Genomic DNA, 24345 nt, shown 5'->3' with positions numbered 1-24345 from the left:
AAACGCTGGGGAGGTTACAAGGTGATCAGGTTGTCCCACGGGGGGCTCACAGTCTTCATCCCCATTTTACAGATGAGGAAACTGAGGCCCAGAGAAGTGAAGTGACTTGCCCAAAGTCACACAGCTGACAACTGGCGGAGCTGGGATTTGAACCCATGACCTCTGACTCCAAAGCCTGTGCTCTTTCCACTGAGCCTTGAAAACAGCCTTGAGGAATCTGTTAGAAGGTGGAGTGCTTAGCCTGACAGTTACCTTCTCAAAATCTTGGTAGGCATTGAGATTCTTACTCTTCCAAAACGCACCATCCCTATCCTGTCCCAACCTCAAGACAATAGATATCAGTCAGGGTTCCCTGTAAATGGTTTCCAAAGAGTTCCCTGTCCTGAATTCCCTGTCTTCCCTGGGGTGGGGGCAGAGGGCAGGTAGTGTCAGAGACCTAGGTTGGTGATAGTGCAAAAATCTCTTTCTTAAATAAACCTCTGATTAAGGACAATTTAATCAAGGAATCTGACACTATTTTCAAAGTTTTCAGTTAGAAAATTCAGTGTATTGTATCTATACATCAAAACAATTGGTGCAAAGGGCATAAGTTTCAAAGTTAAGAATTAACCCCAAATACTGGTCACTGACTTCTCTCAAAAGTGTCAGCTAAGTTCCCCTGTTGCCAAAGTGATACACTGATCCAGTGCTCAAGTCAGAATTTGAGAGAAGCAATTTAAGAGAGGGGATTCATGCCTTGCAAGGTTTAGTGAAGCCTTCTTAAAAAGCAGGAGCCCATAAGCCTCAGACTGGTAAATAAATATGTTGCACGTTGAAAAATTCATGAATCAGATATGCTAAGTTGTTCCCAAACATATTATTTTCCCCCAAGGAAGTTCCCAAAGTTATGTTGAAAGTTAAATCTATTAAGCTCCCCTAACCAAAAAAAAATCTCAATTTTTAATTAAAATTAGCTTCTCTGCCACCTCCTGCTAGTGGCCTCTTGTGCTCTGAATAGTAAGTGCTGGAAAACTGGAGCCATAAAGACACTTACAAGCAAAGGAAAGCTTGTTTTGAGTCTGTTGCAATGCTGCTTTTACAAATCAGGGCCTCAGTCAAACTCTTGATGGCTTTCTGAATACCAGCAATCTGGATTTAACTTAACTTGAATGAAACAATGGCAAAAGCCCAGCCCCCAAACTTGACCTAATTTTGAGGGAATGACCCCTAGAGTTTGAGCATCTATTTTAAAGAGGTCTACCACTTGGTCTCTGCCAAAATAGTTTGAAAAAAAAAAAACCCAGAATAGAAGTCTAGTTATCCCAGTCTTGGAAACACAGTTCCATTTACTTAACAACAGCCCCCAGCCCATCAGTAGGGAATGACAGAGTTCACCTGCTAATTGTGTGATTATTATTATTATCATTAATATGTGCCAAGCATTGTACTAAGCAAAGGGTAGATACAGGATAATGAAGCCAGACTCAGTCCTTGTCAAACACAGTCACATAGGCTTATGAACGGGAAATCAGAGAACCTGCATGTATCCAAAGACATGCCAAAAACCATTCAGACCACTTAGGACATGGAATGAAAAAAAATCTAAGTAGATAATCAATGATATTTACTGTTTGCAGAGCACCATACTAAATGTTTGGGAGAGTAAAATTCAACAGAGTTGCCAGACACATTCCCTGCCTACAAGGAACTGGGTAAAGAGAACATTTTTAGAGAAAAACTAGTGTCATAAAAATTCCTAGAACTGAAACCCTTCTCAAGTTGCTCCCAGAGTAGCCCGAACTAGTGACTAGAGAAGAGTAGTCCAGCACTGGGGCATGGTAACCTGGGCTCTGCTCAGATAGGGCCTGGTATTAACCCTTAGTCTGGTCCTGAACTATGCACAGCTGAGAGCAGACAGTTGATGTCCAAACAGCCATCATTCACTGTCAGGACCTGCTTCTGTCATCCCCCCTCCCATTCGAGAGCAGCTTTCTCCATCTGGGTATAAAGATGAAGACAGCAACAACCTGCTGCAGCCAGAGAAAGAAGAAAGGACAGCAACCCCTAAGGAAGTTTATGGAGCCGCTGTCCTCAGTGTTTCAACTGGCTGCAGCCAATGAGATCACTTATACCGAATCCTAGAAACAGGTGCTACCCTCCCAGGCCAGTGAATGGCCTGCGGGCTTTCATAGCTAGTTGACCAAGTATTAACCCCATCACTACCAGAACATAAAGGAGGATCTCTTTGCGTTCTCCAATGCTTTCATTATCATTTTGCAGTATAATGTCAAGAACAACATAAGGCTATTTTGAAAAAAAAACAGTGCACATGGCAAGTTTCAGTATTTGAGCTAAGAACCTAGCTATCAACTGGGTGCAATTTATATTAATGATGGAATTATTGACAGTGGTAATGATAGTAATAGGTAGTCATCATTTCAATTGGTGCTCATATGTGTGGAATGATTCCTTGGTGATCCTCCTATTCAACTGATGATCTATATGCCTTTCAAATAGCTTCGGTTTGTGCTGTCCAGGGATCATCTATATCAACTCTATTGTGTTGTATTCTCCCAATCAATCAATCAATCGTATTTATTGAGCACTTACTGTATGCAGAGCACTGTACTAAGCGCTTGGGAAGTACAAGTTGGCAACATATAGATACAGTCCCAACCCAACAGTGGGCTCACAGTCTAGAAGGGGGAGACAGAGAACAAAACCAAACATACTAACAAAATAAAATAAATAGAATAGATATGTACAAGTAAAATAAATAAATAAATAAATAAATAAATAAATAGAGTAATAAATATGTACAAACATATATACATATATACAGGTGCCGTGGGGAAGGGAAGGAGGTAAGATGGGGGGGATGGAGAAGGGGACAAGGGGGAGAGGAAGGAAGGGGCTCAGTCTGGGAAGGCCTCCTGGAGGAGGTGAGCTCTCAGTAGGGCCTTGAAGGGAGGAAGAGAGCCAGTGTGGCGGATGGGCAGAGGGAGGGCATTCCAGGCACGGGGGATGACGTGGGCCGGGGGTCGATGGTGGGACAGGCGAGAATGAGGCACGGTGAGGAGATTAGCGGCAGAGGAGTGGAGGGTGCGGGGTGGGCTGTAGAAGGAGAGAAGGGAGGTGAGGTAGGAGGGGGTGAGGTGATGGAGAGCCTTGAAGCTGAGGGTGAGGAGTTTCTGCCTGATGCGCAGATTGATTGGTAGCCACTGGAGATTTTTGAGGAGGGGAGTAACATGCCCAGAGCATTTCTGGACAAAGACAATCCGGGCAGCGGCTTGAAGTATGGATTGAAGTGGAGAGAGACACGAGGATGGGAGATCAGAGAGAAGGCTGATGCAGTAGTCTAGATGGGATAGGATGAGAGCTTGAACGAGCAGGGTAGCGGTATGGATGGAGAGGAAAGGGCGGATCTTGGCAATGTTGCAGAGCTGAGACCGGCAGGTTTTGGTGACGGCTTGGATGTGAGGGGTGAATGAGAGAGCAGAGTCGAGGATGACACCAAGGTTGCGGGCTTGTGAGATGGAAAGGATGGTAGTGCCGTCAACAGAGATGGAAAAGTCAGGGAGAGGGCAGGGTTTGGGAGGGAAGACAAGGAGTTCAGTCTTGGACATGTTGAGTTTTAGGTGGCGGGCAGACATCCAGATGGAGATGTCCTGAAGGCAGGAGGAGATGTGAGCCTCAGATACCAAGCCTCAGATACCAAGCACTTAGTACGGTGCTCTGCACACAGTGAGAGCTCTATAAATACCACTGATGGATACATAACCTTATCCTGGATATTTTCATCTATCTGAGCTGCAGTTGAAGGGAACATCTTATATCACTGTTCTGGATAAATTTAAGTTCCATGCTCTTCCTGTTCAAACTCACTTCTGTTTTTACTGACAGCCAGATTTGAAACCACTACCCTGGCCCTGCATTTCTAAGGGCTCCTAGGACCAAGAGTTTCCAGTGGCTGGTGGGAGCCACTTCAACTATATTGCAGAAAGGGGTCTTAAAAGTTTGATTTTTCAACCCCTTGGGGCTCCCATTCTGACCCTGCTCTGAGCCCACTGGTCTTATCTAGGTCTTAGCCTGAGACATGTTGACAGTCCAGCAATTATAGCCATTGCAACAAGTACATTCTTATGGGGGCACAACTAGACTACCCCTGCCATTACCATTACCCCCACCCATAGAAGTCCAGCTGTACCCAACGTGAAAGGGGTGCTGCGTAGGGAGAGCAGGGTGGTTGGTGATGCTTGAATGCACCTTCTTCCACAGTGGGCCGGGAGAGAAATACAGGATGCCAATGCAGCAAGCAGCCACAATGACTGACAACAGCAACCTTTTAAATAGCCTTCCTAAGACTCCCACAAGAACTTCCTATTCTCAGGTGAATCAATCATATTTACTGAGAACTTGCTGTGTTCAGAGCAGTGTACTAAAGGCTTGGGAGAGTACAATATAACAGAGTTAGTCGACATGTTCTCTGCTCACAGTGAGCCCTAATCATGGTACTTTATTCTTGCCAGTAATGCCACAGAACTCTTGCACATGCCTTTCCCAATTCCTGGAAAGCCCTCCCTCTTCATGTTTGAAAGACCACAGCTCTCCTAACTTCAAAGACTTCAGAAATAATAGTAATAATGATGGTATTTCTTCTGCACTTACTATGTGCCAGGCACTACATTAAGCACCGGGATAGATACAAGCAAATCAAGTTGGACAATGTCCCTGTCCCATGTGGGGCTCACAGTCCCAATCCCCATTTTACAGATGAGGCAACTGAGGCACAGAGAAGTAAAGCAACTTGCCCAAGGTCACACAACAGTCAAATGGTGGTCAGGATTAGAACCCATGACCTTCTGACTCCCAGGCCCATGCTCTATCCACTACACCATACTGCATCTCACATCTCCTTCCCCCATTAATTTCAAATCTATCTGGGTTTTTTTGTCTGTCTCCCCCTTCTAGACTGTGAGCCCATTGTTGGGTAGGGACCATCTCTATATGTTGCCAATTTGTACTTCCCAAGCACTTAGTACTGTGCTCTGCACACAGTAAGTGCTCAATAAATACAATTGAATGAATGAATGAACACTTAGGCTTTATATGCTGTATTACTTCCTCCCATTTGATATTTACTTTAGTGTCTCTCTCCCCTGCTGGATTGTAAACTCCTTGAAGACAAGGTTCGTGTTTACTAATCCCATCATATTCTTCCAAGCACTTGATACAGTGTTCTGCACCCAATAAATACTATTGCTTGATTGATTGATTCTCCTCTCTCATCTTCTTGGCAGAAGGCTTATATATATATTGATTTATACCCTTCTTTAGCACCACTTGGGTATGCAAGCATAACCATTTGTACAATCTACTATTTATTTTGATTTTTCTATTTGTATTGTGGTTAGAGTTCATGTCCCTTATGGGCTGGGAATGGGTCTCACACTTCTGTTGTACTTTTCCAAGTGCTCGGTACAGCATATTGTACCCAGTGTGTGCCCAATAAATAACATTTTAATTATCATTAGGAGGCTGTTCCTTTCAGCAAGAGAGAGCAAGAGACAAAAAAGAGCCATGGCAAACAGGTCTCAAAAGCCCTGATCCCTGATCTTAGCTACTTGATTTTCCTCTTATTCCCAAATTCTCCACGGTTTGTCCATGCACATTGAGCTGTGTCTTTGTCAGTCAAGCCTCTGGATTTTTTTTTACCTTGCCTTTCTTCCATCTCTACTCCAGTCTTCCTAGAGGTCTCTGTTTACTTGTGAGGTTTTCTCTTGACCCTCTTTTCTCCAGCTGGTACCTATCCATCCTTACTTTTTTATTTTGTCATCTCAGCCACTTATATCAGCAGTTGCCTCAATCTCAATCTCAGAAACCCCTCTTCACTTCCCAGCTTTTAATTTTGTTCACAATTTCATTCCAGTGCATGCTCTCTCTCTCTCTCTCTCTCTCTCTCTCTCTCTCTCTCTCTCTCTCTCACTCTCTTTCTCTCTCTTTCTCTCTCTGTCTGTCTCTTTTTCTCCCTCTCTCTTTTTCAAATCCCCTGAATCCCTTGTGCTTAGTCAGTTATACTTTCTACAAATATCATTTGCTACAACTTTCCACCCAAGCTCTTGAACTGATACCCTTGGCAGCCTTTTCAGCACTGCCCTTAACTACATTCCTTAACATCAGATTTGTGGGTTCTATTTCTAATCCTAACTCTAAATGCTCAAATATACCTGCCTATCTTTTGATAAGGAAATTCTGAGAATGGAAGTGTTTCCATTGATCTTCTGAGGTCCCCAAGCCTAGAGGAGAATTAATATCAGTAGGAAGATTTACTGAGGGGGAAACCAAAAGGAGAGTGTTTTCTGTTTGTAAAGAAAAGGAAGGAAGTATGAGAGAGTCTGGAAATCCTGAGAAGATAAAGAGAGACTGGTTGTGGGCACATGAAGAAAGGAATCAGACAAATAAATCGAAGGGTATTCCTGGCATAGAAAAGCTTGGATACTAGTGGCTTGTACTTCATATCATTGTCCTGGAATAACAGTCCTTAATGAGAAGAGAAAACCCCACTGGGGTTTCAAGGGTTTCAAGGTACAATTTTTATTTTTCTCCTTTTTTACTGAATTGCCTATTAGTCTTGATCCTCCTTTGTGTTCTCTTCTCCATCCTCTCAGCTCAGCCAATCCTCCTAGGTGTTGCTTTCATTGACAGTCTTGAGAGAGAGCTACACAAGTAGAAATTCCTGGGTTCAGAAATCAGTCTGTCCTTTTATCCTTGCCTTGGGCATGTGTCCCCTTGTCCAATGTGGGTACCCCAAACAACTTTAAAGCACCAAGATGCTGTGGAGGGCTCAGGGACCAGTTAGAGTTTGCTTTCCCATAAAGTGCTCCTCTTGACCAGAATTAGGATCTCCCACAGGACTTCACCAAAAAATCTGCTCAAACTACAATCAGTGGGTGGCACTAGTTGCATTCTAACACATATTTTTGGAAGATAGATGCCCTGGGGCATTCCAGAAAGGACACCAACAGAAGCTGATGATTAAAATTCAATCATTCAATCATATTTATTGAGCACTTACTGTGTGCAGAGCACTCTACTAAGCACTTGGAAAGTACAATTCAGCAACAGAGACAATCCCTACCCAACAACAGGCTCACAGTCTAGAAGGGGGAGACAGACAACAAAACAAAACAAGTAGGCAGGCATTAATAGCATAAACAGGCATCAATAGCATAGACAGGCATCAATAGCATAGACAGGCATCAATAGCAGCTTTAAGCCTACTGAGGATATTAGTATGTAAACTTAATCTTACATGATATTTAACAAGGCTTTTTGATACCACTCTACCCTTTCTGCATTTTCCCCCTTCTCCTCTTCCCCATTCCCACTGAGACAATTGAGAATATGTCCAGTTCCTCTCTTCTGAATTCCATTTCTTCTGATGGATTTTTCTCTCATTTTTTTCACACCTCTGAAAGTGTGCAATCCACAAAACTGCCATTTTGAACAAGTCTGGGAAGATCTCAGTATTTTGTAGTGTTATTTTTCCCCCTGAGGTTTTGAGGGGATCCATAGCGTAAATTGGGGGAGCTTCCTTTTAAGCAAAGGATTGAAGTTGGCATGTGGGACTTCCACCTCACTGGGCTCTGTAGTAACATGAATAGCGCACGGCTGTTCCTAGTGGAGATCGGGCTTCTAAGGTTCATTATGCAAGGGATGCCACTGACGGAATGCAGAATAAAATCGGCTCTACAAAGTGCTGCAAGCGAAAGGGCTCCAGAAAAAGGATTTGGGCAGGTTTCGTTTAGTAACACAAAAGGTCAACTGAGACTTCCAGTTTAGTCAGGAAGGTGGTGGATTATACCGCCATCCCTGGATTGATTCTGACATACTTTAGGTGGCCCTCTGTGAGATAGTTTGAACATTCAGGAATACACTTCATTGGCCTTGCAATCTCCACCAATTTAGAGATGAATCATGGAAAGCGGATCACGTGTGGAGTCTGCCCACCCATGCGAAACACTTTTGCTGTGCTTTAAGGTCAGCTAAAAAAAAAGATTTCTCACAAACAAAGATAAAGCAGGCTCTGCTTTCCCACGAAAAGAAAATCCTGCAAATGCACAAAAAGCATGTCATTTTTCTAGTAACCCCTGGCAAATCCTCAGAATGCATCAGCAAGACAAGTATCCCCATCTCTGTTTGGAAGAAGACCATTGGCCTCAAGGCACTCAATCAGCTCTCTCCCTTGCTTATCGTCACTCCTCCCTCACTAAACCCCAGCTCACATGCTTTGCCTCTCTCAAGCCAACCTGTTCACTGTATCTTGTTCTCATTTGTCTCACGCCTGATCTCTTACTCGCATTCTCCCTTCTGCCTGGGCCTCCCTCCCCCTTCACATTCGGAAGACCTCTGCTCTCCCCTTCTTCGTAGCCTTACTAAAATCATGTTTCCTGTAAGACTTCCATGATTAAGTTCTCATCTCAAAAAGCTCCGGTGGCTACCAGTCAACCTATGCATCAGGCAAAAACTCCTCACTCTCGGCTTCAAGGCTCTCCATCACCTCGCCCCCTCTTACCTCACCTCCCTTCTTTCCTTCTACAGCCTAGCCCGCACTCTCCGCTCCTCTGCCACTAACCTCCTCACTGTGCCTCATTCTTGCCTGTCCCTCCATCGACCCCTGGCCCACGTCCTCCCCATGGCCTGGAATGCCCTCCCTCTGCACATCCACCACGCTAGCTCTCTTCCTCCCTTCAAAGCCCTACTGAGAGCTCACCTCCTCAAGGTGGCCTTCCAAGACTGAGCCCCCTCCTTCCTCTCCCCCTCCCCATCCCCCCCCGCCCTACCTCCTTCCCCTCCCCACAGCACCTGTATATATATATTTGTACAGATTTATTACTCTATTTATTTTACTTGTAGATATTTACTATTCTATTTATTTTATTTTGTTAATATATTTTGTTTTGTTGTCTGTCTCCCCCTTCTAGACTGTGAGCCTGTTGTTGGGTAGGAACCATCTCTATGTGTTGCCAACTTGTACTTCCCAAGCACTTAGTACAGTGTTCTGCACACAGTAAGCGCTCAATAAATACGATTGAATGAATGAATTAATAAATCTCCCCACCCTATTCCTGCTCCCATCCGCTACTGCCACTTCAACACTTCCTCAACATCTAAACCCTGGATCATCCCCCTACTCAGTAACACTCATATACAGCTTGTTGCGAGTAAGGAATGTGTCTGTTTATTGCTATATTTTACTCTCCAAAGTGGTTTAGTACAGTGCTCTGCACACAGTGCTCAATAAATTCATCTGAATGGATGAATGAATACAGATCATTAAACTCAATTGCTTCCCTCTACTTGTAACTTCTTTTGGTGCCTGTCTCCCCTGCTAGATTGTACACAGCTTGAGGGCGAGGAGCATATCTACTAATTCTACTGTATTCCCTCAATCTATCAGCACAGAACTCTGCTCAGAGTAAATACTCAATAAATACTATGGCTTGATTGATTGAGACAAAACTTTCCCTTCCATTTGTGGCAAAGGAGAAAAAATAGGAATGCTATCTCTCCTCTGGGAGGATGGGAGTCTCCTGAGCCCATAGAGCATTTCTTGGGCTTTTTTTCTCCCTCTCCAACCTGACAAAAACCAGTCCATCTTCAATTACCTTAGATCTGGTTATCCACTTTGTGGAATATCCAGACCGATGTTCCTTTGCCTCCCCGCAACCCTGCCCCCCAGGCTGATGCTGTCAATTCTTGGCAGCACTTCCACCAGAGGGTGAATAGGAAGCAGATTTCTTCCTCTAAATTATTTTTATGGTATTTGTTAAGCATTTATTGTGTACCAGGCACTTTACTAAGTACTGGGGGAGATACAAGCTAATCAGACTGGACACAGTCCATGTCCTACAAGGGGCTCACAGTCTTAATCTCCATTCTACAGAGGGGGTAACTGAGGCACATCATCATCAATCGTATTTATTGAGCGCTTACTATGTGCAGAGCACTGTACTAAGCGCTTGGCACTGTACTAAGCTCTTGACACAAAGAAGTGAAGTGACTTGACTAAGATCACACAGCAGACAAGTGGCAGAGCTAGGAATAGAACCCAGGTCCTTCTGATTACCAGTCCTGTGCTCGAGTCACTAGACCATGTTAGCACCCCTCCTCAAGATTCTGTGTTCAAGGACGTTGAAACTAATGGTTTCAACCTCCTTGAGAAGGTTGAAGAAGCAGCGTGGCTCAGTGGAAAGAACGTGGGCTTGGGAGTCAGAGGTCATGGGTTCGGATCCCGGCTCTGCCACTTGTCAGCTGTGTGATCCTGGGCAAGCCACTTAACTTCTCTGGGCCTCAGTTACCTCATCTGTAAAATGGAGATTAAGACTGTGATCCCCCTGTGTGATAACCTGATCACCTTGTAACCCCCCTGACGCTTAGAACAGTGCTTGGCACATAATAAGCGCTTAACAAATACCATCATTAATGGTTAAAGGGGAATTTGCATATTAGCTCTGTCACAATTATTGATATACCTCCCTCCTCCACCATGCCTTGATCACCACAGTTGATGGTGGGCAGCATTGCTTAGTGGATAGAGCATGGGCCTAGGAGTCAGCAAGACCTGGTTCTAATCCCTGCTCTGTCACTTGTCTGTTGTGTGACCTTGGGCAAGTCACTTAACTTCTCCATACCTCAGTTACCTCATCTGTGAAGTAGCATGGCCTAATGTGAAGCAGCGTGATCTAGTGGATAGAGCATGGGCCTGAGAATCAGAAGGTCATGGGTTCTAGTCCCAGTTCTGCCAATTGTCTGCTATGTAACCTTGGGCAAGTCATTTCGCTTCTCTGGGCCTCAGTTACCTCATCTGTAAAATGGGGATTAAGACTGTGAGTCCCATGTGGGACAGGGACTGTGTCCAACCCTATTTGTTTGTGCCATCCCCAGCACTTAGTATAGTGCCTGGAGCGTAGTAAGCACTTAACAAATGCCACATATTATTATTATTAAAATGGAGATTAAGTGTGTGAGCTCCATGTGGGACATAGGCTGTGTCCAACCTGATTAATTTGTCTCTAACCCAGTGTTTAGAAAAGTGCTAGGCACACAGTAAGAGCTTAACAAGTGCCATAATTATTAATCACCGTTATTATTGTGATCTCAAAAGGCAAGATCTGAGTTCTTTAGGACAGGCAAATCTTGTTCTTGGGGTATTCAACTAGCCCAGTACAAAAACTAAAGGATTTGCAAAAAATTTAAGCAGTAAACTGAATTTTGGGCATAACAATCAATCCCCATAAAATGCATGGGTTACTTTTAAAGAAATGGCTACTAAAAATGAGTGGAGCAGCTAGAGATTGTTCTGGCCCTTTTTCCTCTATATGTTTTGCATAGACAAAACATTAAAATGTCCTGAAGGATGGGCCCAAAGAAAACTTTTTTCAGTGCTCATTTCAACTGGGCTGAAAACAAAGGCTTCAGAATGAGATAATAGTTGTGGAAAAAAGTTCATATGCATCACAAATAGAGTGCCATTTAGAATCCTTACTCTATCTTTGGGGCTATTGGAACCCATTTGTTCCATATTATTGCTGTCTTTGATATTTGCCCAACTCTCTGTTTATGCTGAGTTGCTGCTATACTTCACTGCTTGTGCCATCCCCACCACAACATCCAGGATAATGGGGTTTTGATGAGAGCAAAACCCTCACAGCTACCAGCAATAAGACCCAGAGAGATCAAAGACTGATTTCAGACCTGGGGCCATGTGTACATGGCCGGCTGATGTGTATGCATTGCAGGACTGCGCAGATTGGGCTGCTGAGGGTCTCCCAGCGACCTGAGGACTAAGGACTGTCTCCCCCCACCCCCGAAACACTGCCCTGCATTCCAGGCCAGCCTCTTCTCCCAGGACCAAAGCCTGCTCCAATGGGTATAGAGAATCAGCCAGACGTGAACGTGAGAAAGCCTCACCATTCGAGGTTCTTCTGATGGTTGTCGCCAAAAGCCTTCCCAGCTAATGATCATTAGGGAGATAGACATACCCGGGCTGATTGCTGGCACTGGCCTAAAGTAAAGCAGAAGCAAATAATTGCAGGGGGGAAAAGGGGTTGGGGGGGAGGTGTTTTTTTTAAGTTCCTGCTTGGGTGATGATGTGAGACCTCTGGGGGCCTTTTGCCGAAAAAAAACCCACACGCCCCTCCAGTCCAAACTCTAACCAAGCACCTAAGTTGCAACATTTTCATTCATAATGCCCATGTCATCTAGTTTTAGAGAGTGTCAGGGTCGGTTTAGGAAATTATATGCAGGTGCTCAGATGTGTGACAACCATACACATGCAGATACAAACACAAGTGCATTCACCAGAATCTCCTGTATAAACTTTCATTAAATTAAATTTTCAAGGGAGTTCGGCTCAACCTTAATTATTGGCTCTCCTCTTCGGACAATAGTTTTCTGCTCTCCTCTTTTTCCCTTGCAAAGTACTTTGGAGAATTATTTCAGGCAGGTTTGTGTAAATCTCCATTCCTACGGTCTATATAGATGTAGGGTAACAAACTGTAATTTTATATTTAAGTGTCTAAGCCAGGTAATTATGTCTGGCAGAGCAAAATGTAGAATGTAGTGCTTTGAAATATCCTTTGTATTTATAAATCAGATACTGGAGTATATGTTCTATGCCCTCCATTGGGTGACCTCAGTTCAACAGGTAAGAGTTTCTGATTTTTCATTTTTTGAATTTGATTTCCTTATCTGTCATGCTTTATGCGGATATAATTGAAGGTTCTCTGAGCTTCCTGCAACCTCAAAATCAGAGTGCATCTACATTTGGGTCTTTCTTGGGCTACTAGTTTGTGAGCTCTTGGAGTCTCATTTAGTTTTCCAAAAGTTTTGCTTTTTGTTTTAAAGTTCATTACTGAAGGTACATCATGTGGGTCCAGTATACTGTACTGTGATTCCAATTACTACTAAGGAGCAGGTGAAAAGGCAATTCTTTTTCTCATCTCTTCTCAGTTTCTGTGTAAATACCCCAAACAGCCTTTTTTTCTAACACTTTTCTCTATTCTTTCATCTCACCTATGTTCTACCAATCTTGAAAATATATGTACTGCACATCATTATCATCATCATCATCATCATCATCATCATCATCCCTCACCCTCACTATACCTCGTTCTCGCCTGTCCCGCTGTCAACCGCCAGCCCACATCCTCCCTCTGGCCTGGAATGCCCTCCCTCCACACATCCACCAAGCTAGCTCTCTTCCTCCCTTCAAAGCCCTACTGAGAGCTCACCTCCTCCAGGAGGCCTTCCCAGACTGAGCCCCCTTTTTTCTCTCCTCCTCCCCATCCCCCCGGCCCTACCTCTTTCCCCTCCCCACAGCACCTGTATATGTGTTGTACAGATTTATTACTCTATTTTACTTGTACATATTTACTATTCTATTTATTTTGTTAATGATGTGCTTTAATTCTATTTGTTCTGACAACCTGACACCTGTCCACATGTCTTGTTTTGTTGTCTGTCTCCCCCTTCTAGACTGTGAGCCCGTTGTTGGGTAGGGACCATCTCTATATGTTGCCAACTTGTACTTCCCCAGCACTTAGTAGAGTGCTCTGCACACAGTAAGTGCTCAATAAATAAGATTGAATGAATGAATGAATCATCATCATCATTAATGCATATGTGTAAGACTGGTTCAGAGAAGTGAACAGAAAACAGTGTTCACTTATTGATGGATCCTTTGGGAAGTTTCTCCTCTATTTTGAAGACAGTGGTGATTCAGATCTGTGGCACAGCTATAAACAAAGGTGTGAAAAAACAAAAGCAAATTCTCACTCCTTTTAGTGGAAGACACCATTACCCCACACGGTCCCAGAATCCCCTCATCCAAACCGTGGTCAGCTCCTTCCTAGAGTGAAGAAACTGCATCCTACTGACTAGCAGGGGTTGGCAAGGCAGGGAAAAAAGACTCCGTACCCTTTCTGTAGTACACCTTGGGAGAACTCCCTGCACCTCAGACCCCTCTGCAGATGCATGTACACCGAGGGTCCCAGAAACTGGCTAAGAATCTGACCCAGTCAGGTCAGATTGGGGCACTGAAAATTGACCATTCCCCATGTGGGGATAGGAAGAAGGCCAGCTGACTCAAGTAGAGTGACATGCACCCCTAGGTAAGCTGTCATGTGGCTGAAGGCAATTCTTTTCTCACCAGCATCCTTCACTAAAACAGCGGGGGATTGGGGAAAGGTTGCAGGGCGGGGGTGGGGGATGTGGGTTGGGGGCAATCGAGAGGGTTTGTTAGCTTTGAAAGGACTTAGCTCTCTCTGGGTAAAGAAGTCCGAATCACACCAGCTCTTACATTGTTTATTAATTCTGGAGCAGCGAAAAGAAAAAGATCATTCAGGCACTGTCCCACCTGTTACTTCTGGGAAGAAAAGATCCCAAGCAGAGCCTAGATTAGATCTGGCTGTAACAGGTCCCTGCTCATAGCAACTCCGATACTGGAGCCCAGGGCGTCTGAGTAGTTAGATGGTTGGGTAGTGCAGGAAAAGCAAACCCCGGAATCCTCCCCTCCCCTCTCCTCTCTCCCATGGCCCCCTTCTCCTCCTCCCCACTTTCACCCACCTTTCCAACTCCTTCATCTCAGGTGATGCCTGATGCGAGGAGAAGGTTTGAGGGGGCATCTCAGTCGGGTCCCTGGCCCCGGGTTTTCCTTCCTTGGAGATGCTAACCTCCAGCTCCATCACAAGGACCACTTAGCCCTTCCCTCTCTGCCTTCGGGCTGTCCCGCCCAGTTCCCAGTCCGAGGCCTCATGCCGCGGCACAGTGATTTATGGGTTTTTTTTTTTTTTGCAAGTGCTTTCATTTTTCATTTCTTAACCTCCCGTGCAAAAACCATGTTGGCTTTTAATGAAGGGAATTTTTTTGCATCCAGCAAACTGTAAACCGTGTCGCTTGGAGACAGCGAAAGCCGAAATTCCACAGATTGCCACAAAGTGGGACATTGTGTCGGAGAGGCGTTGGGCATTCTTTGATTCTGGGTCCTGTATTAGCATTTGTAAGAGCTAAAACAGGGGGGTAAAGGGGAGAGAGAGAGAGAGAGAGAGAGAGAGAGAGAGAGAGAGAGAGAGAGAGAGAGAGAGAGAGAGAGAGAGAATTTACACAAGTGTCCCGAGAGAATGCAAAATGTGTCATTTCCTTGGGGTTAATTTGCTTGTTTCAGTTAGCCTTTCCTACAAGTTTCGAGATGGGGAAGAAATCCCAGATTATGTGGCTCCTCTCTGTTTCTGTCTTTTGCTCTCTCTGCCCGTCTTCCTCTTGCTCAAGATACGATAGGAGATTGGGGAGCATCTAGGGGTGACAATTTGACTTTTGGACGGAACGCTGCCTCCAGCAGTAGGTGATGATGTAATAGGTACCAGGCAGATATAAATATCGTGGTCAGGGGTTAGGGGCTATGGCTGAGCTATTGGAGAAGAGCGCCACTTCACACAAGTCTTCTGTAGTTGAGATCAAGTTCGTATCTACTCCCGCTGAATCGATTCTCTCTCTCTCTCTCTCTCTCTCTCTCTCTGTATGTGTGTGTGTGTGTTTGTGTGTGTGTGTGTGTCCCCTCTGCTCCAGGCAGCCCTGTTAGGAATACCACACAGTTCCTTGGGGATCTGAGAGCCTAGACGGGCTTAGCAGCTTTTGGGGATTTTATCTCACCCCCCGCCCTTCTCCTTTTCTCCTTCCTCGCCTCTCTCTCTCCCGTCTAAGTATAAAGTCAAGCCCGAGCCCCGGGCAGAGTAGGGCGGGTATTTTTAGAGTAATTGACTCCCTCGAGCTAAACCACGTGTGTGTCACCGGTGCGGCTCGGATGCCTCTTCCCTCGGCCTTGCTCCCCGCGCTGCTGCTGGGGCTGCTGTCGCCGTGGCCCGGGCGCGGGGCCCCGCTGCCCGCCCCGCACAACGACACGCTGGAGAGGCGCTGGGAGACCCTCTTCTCCCGCTCCATGGCCCGGCTCCCCGGGGACAGGAAGGACCAGAGCCGCGATGGGGACTATCTGCTGGGCATCAAGAGGCTGCGGCGGCTCTACTGCAACGTGGGCATCGGGTTTCACATCCAGGTCCTCCCCGACGGCAGGATCCTCGGCGTCCACAACGAGAACCGCTACAGTAAGTCCCGAGGTGGATGTGGGGAAGGCTCCTCCGAGCCCCGGACTCGTGTGTGTGTGTGTGTGTGTGTGTGTGTGTGTGTGTGTGTGTGTGTGTGTGTGTGTGTGTTTTAGGGGGGAGGAAGGAGCTCTCCCCAGCTGGGGGAAGGGGCTTTAGGGGTCAGGGATCTGCCCTGTTAGGGGCAAGAATGATGGGGAGAGGAGAGGGTGGAAATAACAATAATAATAGTTGTTAAGCGCTTACTATGTTCCAAGCACTGTTCTAAGCGCTGAGGAAGATACAAGGTCAGCATGTTGTCCCCCGTGGGGCTCACGGTCTTCATCCCCGTTTTACAGATGAGGCAACTGAGGCACAGAGAAGTTAAGTGGCTTGCCCAAAGTCACGCAGCTGACAAGTGGCGGAGCCGGGATTAGAACCCACGACCTCTGACTCCCAAGCCCGGGCTCTTTCCACTGAGCCACGCCGCTTCTCCCTAAACCACGCTGCTTCTGGAAATCTGACAGACAGAGGCACAGTCCCGGTCCAGGCTCTTCGCCGGGCCACCTGGCAGGGAAGCCAAGAATCCCCGCCCCCAGCCGGCCCAGCCGGCAGGAGAGCCAGGGTCTCTGCCTCACTCTGGCCGCTGCTGTCCAGGGCTAGGAGGGGGCCCCGAGATGGGGGTAGGGGGGAGAGGAGACGCTGGTGGCCAAAGTCACCGGACAGTAATAATAATTACAATAATGCGGGTATTTGTTAAGCGCTAACTATGTGCCGAGCACTGTTCTGAGCGCTGGGTTAGATACAAGGTTATCAGACTGTCCCACGTGGAGCTCACAGTCTTAATCCCCATTTTACAGACGAGGGAACTGAGGCCCAGAGAAGTGAAGTGACTTGTCACACAGCTGACAAGTGGCGGAGTCGGGATTAGAACCCATGACCCAGGCCCGCGGTCTAACCACAAGGCCACCCGGGAGAGGGAGACTGGCTCGGGACGGCCTTCGGGCGTCCGGGCCCCGACAAACCCCGGAGTTTTCCGGAGGGAGCCGGAGGGGAGGTTTGGCCGGCCCGGAAAAAAGGTCTTCCCCCTCGCCCTCCCCGTGGCCCACCGCCCCTGCCACCTCCCTCTCCCCGCCCCTCCTCTCCCTTGCCCTTTGCGGGCAGGACTGCAGGAGGGATTCCTTTGGGAGTTTTTAACTCTCCAAGTCTCACCAAGCATGTAAGGCCCAGTCGATCAGAGGGCAATGTGTGGGACAGAAAGAGTGGCGAGGTTTTTCTTGCACGAGAAGCGGCGTGGCTTAGTGGCAAGAGCCCGGGCCTGGGAATCAGAGGGCCTGGGTTCTAATCCCGGCTCTGCCACTCGTCTGCTGGGTGACGTTAGGCAAGTTACTTCACTTCTCTGGGCTTCAGTTACCTCGTCTGGAAAAGGGGGGTTGAGACTGTGAGCCCCACGTGGGACAACCTGATGTCCTTTATCTACCCCCAGTGCTTAGAACAGTGCTTGGCAAATACCGTTATTATTATTATTGCTGTCGGGAACAATGAGGCGCTCGGGTCGCCTCCGCATCTTAATAAATACCATCATTATTCCTAGTATTATTCATTCATTCAATCAGTCATATTTACCGAGCGCTTACTGCGTGCAGAGCACTGTACTAAGCGCTTTGAAAGTACAATTCGGCAACATAAAAAGACAGTCCCTACTCAACAACGGGGTCACTCTGGACGCCCTCCCTCCTCCTGCCTCCGCCCCCTCCCGAGTGGGCACCGCTTGGCCAACAGGTCTCTCCCGTTCGATCCCGTGGGATTCCTGGGGGGAATGGGAGCCGGCCGGGAAGCCTGGCCGGGGGGACGGACGGCTCCCCAACCGTGCATCTGTTAGTGACTTAACCCCGTGGCCTCCTCGCTGGCTCTGATCCCCACCCTGCAACTGCAACAATAGGATTTAAGAGGTAGAGGCTGCTCGCTGACACATGCCGCATTTCCCACCAAATTTATGGCTGCTTATTTTAACCGCAGCCGCGCTCCCAAAAGTGTGTGTGTGTTGGGGGGGGAGTCCCCTCCTCCATGCCTGCCCCACCCCCCCATCCTTCCCAGGGCAGCTAATGTCCAAATTCACACCGAGTCTTAGTTTGGGACTGTGTGCCTCCTCTCACCAGGGAGTTTTTCTTTCCTCGCCCTAGCCCCCCAAACGAAAACAAAAAAACGAGAAAGCCAATGGCATTTAAGCCCCCCAATGGGGGTCGGGGGAGCAAGGGAGCAAGGAACCGGGTTCCTGGAAGCAGAAGGGGTTAGGGAGGAAGGAGCAGGGCACTCTCTGACAGACACTGGGATTGGGATCCTCCTCCTAGGGACTTTGTGGGCCACAAATCCTGAGCGGCAGCAGGGTGGGATGTGGGTTCCTCCCCCTCTCTGAGAGGATGAATCGGAAGAAATTCAACCCCCCTCCCCAACCGTATCCCCGGTTTTCTCCCCACCCCCCTTTCAGGCCTGCTTGAGATCTCGCCGGTGGAGAGAGGAGTGGTGACGCTGTTCGGGATGAAAAGCCATCTCTTCGTGGCCATGAACAGCAAGGGCAAGCTCTATGCATCTGTAAGTAGCGGGCATGGTGCTTCGGGCCCAGGGGTTCTGGGCTCCCGGAGCCATTGGAGGAGGAGTTTAGGCCACCCCGGGGAGCCTGGCAATTCCCTGAGCACCGAGGTGGCAGGGGCGGGGGAGAGGGGAGCGTGGAGGGGGATGCTCCCAGTGACTCTGCAGCCTTTGATGTGGAAGCCAAAGTAGGCATTGCCAGCCTCCACACGTCTATCCCGGTGTGAAACAAAGGCCCTGGATCAAGGACCACCCACGTTGTAAATTATCTGCACACATACACACAAACACACATGCACACACACACATGCAACAATGCACACACTCGCGACCTCCTCCACTGAGGGGGTCATTATACTCCCCTCCCATCACCCCTCCTGGCTTCTGGCTTCTGCCAGGTAGCCAAAGGGCCTGGCTGCCTCCTCTGGGCTTGGGAAAGGATGGTGAGGGCAGGTAAGGTAGCCGGTCAGGGGGATGGAACAGCTGCCCCCGGCAGATGTGCCCCTTCCCTGCAGGCAGGGAGGAAGCAGCAGATTTGGCTTTCATCGTTCCCACTAGAGGATGGCGAGGATGTGACCTGCAGGCTCCTTCTTTCTTGGCTCAAGCTCCTTGACTCTCCCCCTTGAGCAACTAGCCCAACTCCTCGGCTCTTTTGGCCCTGGAGCTGCAGAGGAGACGCTATCTGCTGGAAACTTCCCAGTCAGGGCTGCCTCTCTCCCTCCTTCCTCTTCCCACTCTTCCTCTGGAACCAAGAAGGGGTAGGGGGAGATGTGGGAGGGAGCTGATAACTGAGCAGCGGCAGACCAAGCAGCTATAGGAGAGGGAAGGATTGGGAGAAACAAATGAAGGAAAGATGGTGTCCTAGGGCTTGAGAAATTCCTCCTGGGGGAAGAGGGAGAGAAGGTGGGCAAGTCCCCCACATCCTTCCTGCTCTGCTGCTCCATGAGGAAATAAACTAGAGGGAGCCAGCCCCATAGAAGGTGTCTGCACCTCCTAGAAAGAAAGTGTCCCACCCTCTCTACTCCAGGACCCCTTAGGTGGGGTCTTAAGGACAGATCCAATCTAGGGGTTGGGGCGGGGAGGGAACTGCTGTCGGTTTGGAGAATAAAGGGGGGCTTCAGATTAAAGGCAATCTCTTCCTAACTCCCTCCTAGATCTACTTCAACGATGAATGCAAGTTTAAAGAAATCCTCTTGCCCAACAACTACAACGCTTATGAGTCCAGAAGCTACCCAGGGATGTACATCGCCCTGAGTAAAAATGGAAAAACCAAAAAAGGAAATAAAGTGTCTCCCACAATGACAGTCACCCATTTCCTCCCCAGGATTTGACTCACCCAGGACCTTACCTCAAGCTAGGGAAACCCAATGGGAGAGGGGAGAAATTGGACAGGGAGGAGGGAGACTTGGTGCACTTTCAATGGAGAGTTTTATGAAACAGTAGATGTAACATATTTAAATTAATTATTTAAATCTGTATATATTGTTATGAAATTATTTATAGGTTTTTAGTGAGGTTTTTTTTTCAAAAAAGAAAAAAACCCTACTTAATGGTGCAACAGTAGAGAACTTCTGCCTTTCAATTTATTTAACTTTTTTAAGTTATCAAAGGTGTGCTGCTATTCCATGTTTAAAAATCAGTGGAAATGGATTCCTACATCACGTTTTGCACTGTTTTGATGTTGAACAATGTTGTCAGTGTATATGTATTTGTTTGTAACAACACAAGGTCTTAGGTTTGAAAATGAACTCTTGTATGACAGCCTTTACCGGTTCCGATGTTCTAGCTTGTAGCACCCTACAATGTTTGACTTCCTTTGTGCAGTGTTGCTATTTAATTGAAACGGGATCGGTTTACTTCTGGTACAGAAAGTGCAGGGTTGAAGTCCTACCCCACCAATCTGTTTTTAGATCTGCCAAGCCTGAACTTTGAACTTTCCTGCAGTCAATCTTAGAAGATCTACCAGGCATAGAGACCCTTAAGCAACTACATAAACTCCCTGTTTCCCGTTTTTTTAGATAAGTAATAGCCAATGTACTTCATAGCTATTAGAGACACATTAGACAAAATTAGTTTGCAGATATGGTCTAAAAGTTTGTCAGAAAATAATGATTAGAAGAAAGAAACTATTTTGTCACCCCAATGGAAGGCTACGGAATGTAAAGTGCAAATGTTCCAATTACTTCATAAAAAGAATTGATGTTTTGGATCTCCAGTAAGTCCTAAATACAGTTCATTAATCAGATATTTTGACCTTTGCTCTATACAAAGTCTCTCAGTTTTTGAGGGGCTTACTCTTGTCATCCCAATTTTGCAAAGCCTTCTCTCAAAGGAGAGCAACTTTTTTTTAAGTTGCTATAGTATATATTCAGGTAATCCAAATTTCCTTTACATGTGTGTGCATATGCATTTATTCAAGAAATGCAGTGTTTGGGAGGAGAAATATGCTGCTCTTTTCTATGTCTCATTCCCTGACAAAGTTGAGTAATTTCTACCTCACTAATTCTTAAAGCCAATCTCCTAACAAAATCTGCATAAAAACTATACACTTTTTTTCTTTTCAGAAATTCCAGGCACAGGAATTTGCCACCCCAAATTTCTGGTTTTCCATATGTAGCCAAAAAGTATTCCAGATAGTGTCGGTTGCATCCCATTTGAGCCTCGTCACGTTTGAGCTATCTTTACCCAGTGCTTTACTTTTAGTAAGGATAATCATGGTGAAAATATTTGCAGACAGCTGTTAGAGTGCACTATATGGTCATCAAGTAACCCTATATTTTTCTTTATATATTTTGCAAATGTAACCCCTGTCACTACAGCAAAAAAGGAAGAGACAGGTTTGGTAATGATTTTTTTTTAAAGTTACAAAGAGATGACAAATGTTTTATTGTAATTGAGAAGTTTCTAAAGTTTATAGAAAATGACCTTAGGTCATCATCAGAAATGACTGAAACGTTTAGTAAATACTTCTAATACTCATATAGGATGTTTGCATCTCCCAAATTAACTTTATGGTCACCCACAGAGAGAAAAGCTATGAAAATTCTGAGTTCAGCTTTTGCTTTTTTTAACATTCCTTTTTTTTAAAGTCTTTGTTCAAATCCAGTCACAAATCCAGTTGCATATACTGTACTTAGCTGTGGCCTAGAAGAATTAAGCTAATCACCAAAGTCCATAAAAATCGGTATAGCACCAGAGCAGTTCTTGAACTGTAGCTTATGCAATACAATGGAAACAAATATACCCCAAAACTAGCAAATATCAAAGATGGTGCTTGAAGATTTCAGTGCTGTTTGGGGGTGAGGGAAGGGGAGGGGGGGGTGCATACTTTCACTGTATTTTTGTGAGAATAATCACCTGTGTAATGATGAAACATTCTGTAGTAAAGGTATAAAATTCCAGGTCTCAAAATAATCATTTATCCAAAGTACAGATGTGCTCTGTTACTTTTGGTCATTTACACATACTGTTGAGAGAAACGTCCTATATGTTTAGAGCTAGTACTATATCCTTAAAATAGTCTTGTTAAAAACCTTTCTTGATGTTATGGGTATTTGATCTTTCAATATTTACCAGAATCTGTCTGTAGTTTTATACAGGTGCTGTTCAATATTGTGGTGTATGTGCTGTGCACATTTAAATGCATTATAAATGATCCGCGTTTATACTGTAAAATCTCTGGACCTGATGTAAATACTTGGAAAAAGGTATTAACATTCTGTAAAAAGACAGAATATGATTCCCTCCCCCTACCTTAAGCCACATTTCCAGTACAGTCCTTGAACCTGCTGCTCATGTTACAGTCTTGGAGGCAACTTCTAGACAACTACCCATGTTTTTGTGTTCATGAATGCAAACCCTAGGAATGCAAATCTTTGTAGGTAGAAGTGTGCATATGGAAAGGTCCTAGATTTTGTGGATGTGTTTTTTAATGCTCAGAGGCGTACATGTTAAGTATGTTCAGCTCATGTTCATTTCTGTCAGTGCATCCCTAAATATGGACAAAAACAGTAAATATTCATGTTGTTGTGAACACTGGCAAGTAAGAAAAAGCATTGTGACTACAAGATTTTCCCATTTGGACCTTAAGTGTCCTTCCAGAGTTCTGTTTACTGAAATTTGCAAACTTTACCTAGAATTGCAGTAACTGAATCTTGTAACATAGTGTGGTAGTTTCAACTATTTCCGTATCTAAACAAACATTGAACTATTGTCAAACTAGCGGAAGAGCACTACATGGGAGATGCTTTGTCTCTACACTATGCTATTTCTTAGCAAGGTTCTTTTGCCATCTTAATAAGTACCTGAACACAATATTCTGTCTTTCCAAAGACCTAAAAACTCACCTATAGTACCACTGCCCTTGTTACGGGAATAAGAAGTTCTAGGTCTGTAGGTCAGAATTACTCTTTTTGCTGGTCCTTCTGTTCTTTGTATTTTGGCCTATGGCACCTGTGTTTCATCCTGATTTTCTTTGCAGGTACAAATTCTCATTTTGGGGCTGCAATTTTTCCATATGTTTATAAAGCATTTCAATGAAAGATGCATGAAATATGTATGTTTCACTTACTATGTGTACTGCCACTGGCACAGAATACTAGCCCTGATGATTAAAATTAGAGATTGTCATTAAATAATGATGTGCTTCCTTTTTTCTAAAAGCCTTGAATGTTTGTAATGTGTGGGTTACAATTCCTATAATTGTCTCTGGTTATTTTCTAGTCTGATATCAAGAAAGATTCCTATGAGAGCATGGGATTACTCCAATGACTAATTCATAGTATTAAACATTTGCTGATGGTGATAGTTTGATCCTTGATAAATGAATACATCTTGATAAATACATCACCTAGGGTAGATTAAAGCACCTGGCCACCTGAGAGCTCAAAGCATATTCAGATCTATTAATTATGGTACTTAAGTGCTTTCTATGTGACAAGTACTGTTCTGAGCCCTAGGGTAGATACAAGCAATTCAGAGTTGTTACAGTTTCTGTCCCACAGTCTAAATTGGAGGGAGTAGGATCTAATCCCCATTTAACAGATGAGGTAACTGAGTCACAGAGAATTTAACCAATTTGCCCAAGGTCATCCAGGTGTCTACATGGCAGATCTGAGTTTAGAATACAAGTCCTCTGGTTCTCAGGCCTATGCCCTTTCCACTAGGCCACGCTTCTACTGAACCTAGACCTCACTGCAAAAGCTACTTCTAGAACTGGAAGAATTAGAGTTCCCATTTCATAAATTATCGTTGCATAGAGCTTTTTTTATGAAACGTTTATGCTGGTGCTGTGCTGCCATATGTCATCAAGCTTTTTTTTATTCTGTGTGGCCTAGTGTAAAGAGCACAGGCCTGAATGTCAGTGGATCTGGATTCTAATCCCGGCTCTGCCAATTACCTGCTGTATGTTCTTGGTCACCTCACAATTTCTGTGCCTCCCTTCCCTCTCTTTGTGGGCAGGGATTGTCTCTCTTTTTTATTGCTGTATTGTACTTTCCCAAATGCTTAGTACAGTGCTCTGCACACAGTAATGATTGATTGAATCTGCAAAATGGGGTTTTAATTCCTGTTCTCCCTCCTACTTAGACTGGGAGCCTCATATGCGACCTAACTGTCTTGTATCTACTCCAGCACTTAGTAC

General features: G+C 45.5%; 1 protein-coding gene across 1 annotated transcript; it reads left to right on the top strand.

Moving 5' to 3' along the window:
* The first annotated feature begins 15841 nt into the window (after positions 1-15841).
* On the top strand, positions 15842-20035 carry FGF4 (fibroblast growth factor 4). Its single transcript, XM_038765205.1, has 3 exons — positions 15842-16139; positions 18604-18707; positions 19859-20035. Exons 1-3 carry the CDS (start codon positions 15842-15844, stop codon positions 20033-20035), a joined length of 579 nt encoding a protein of 192 aa, XP_038621133.1.
* Positions 20036-24345: the final 4310 nt, after the last annotated feature.

Source organism: Tachyglossus aculeatus, chromosome 22 (genome assembly GCF_015852505.1).
Source record: "Tachyglossus aculeatus isolate mTacAcu1 chromosome 22, mTacAcu1.pri, whole genome shotgun sequence".
In the NCBI taxonomy this organism is placed as follows: Eukaryota; Metazoa; Chordata; class Mammalia; order Monotremata; family Tachyglossidae; genus Tachyglossus; species Tachyglossus aculeatus.
This window is presented reverse-complemented; position numbering and strand designations above follow the sequence as displayed.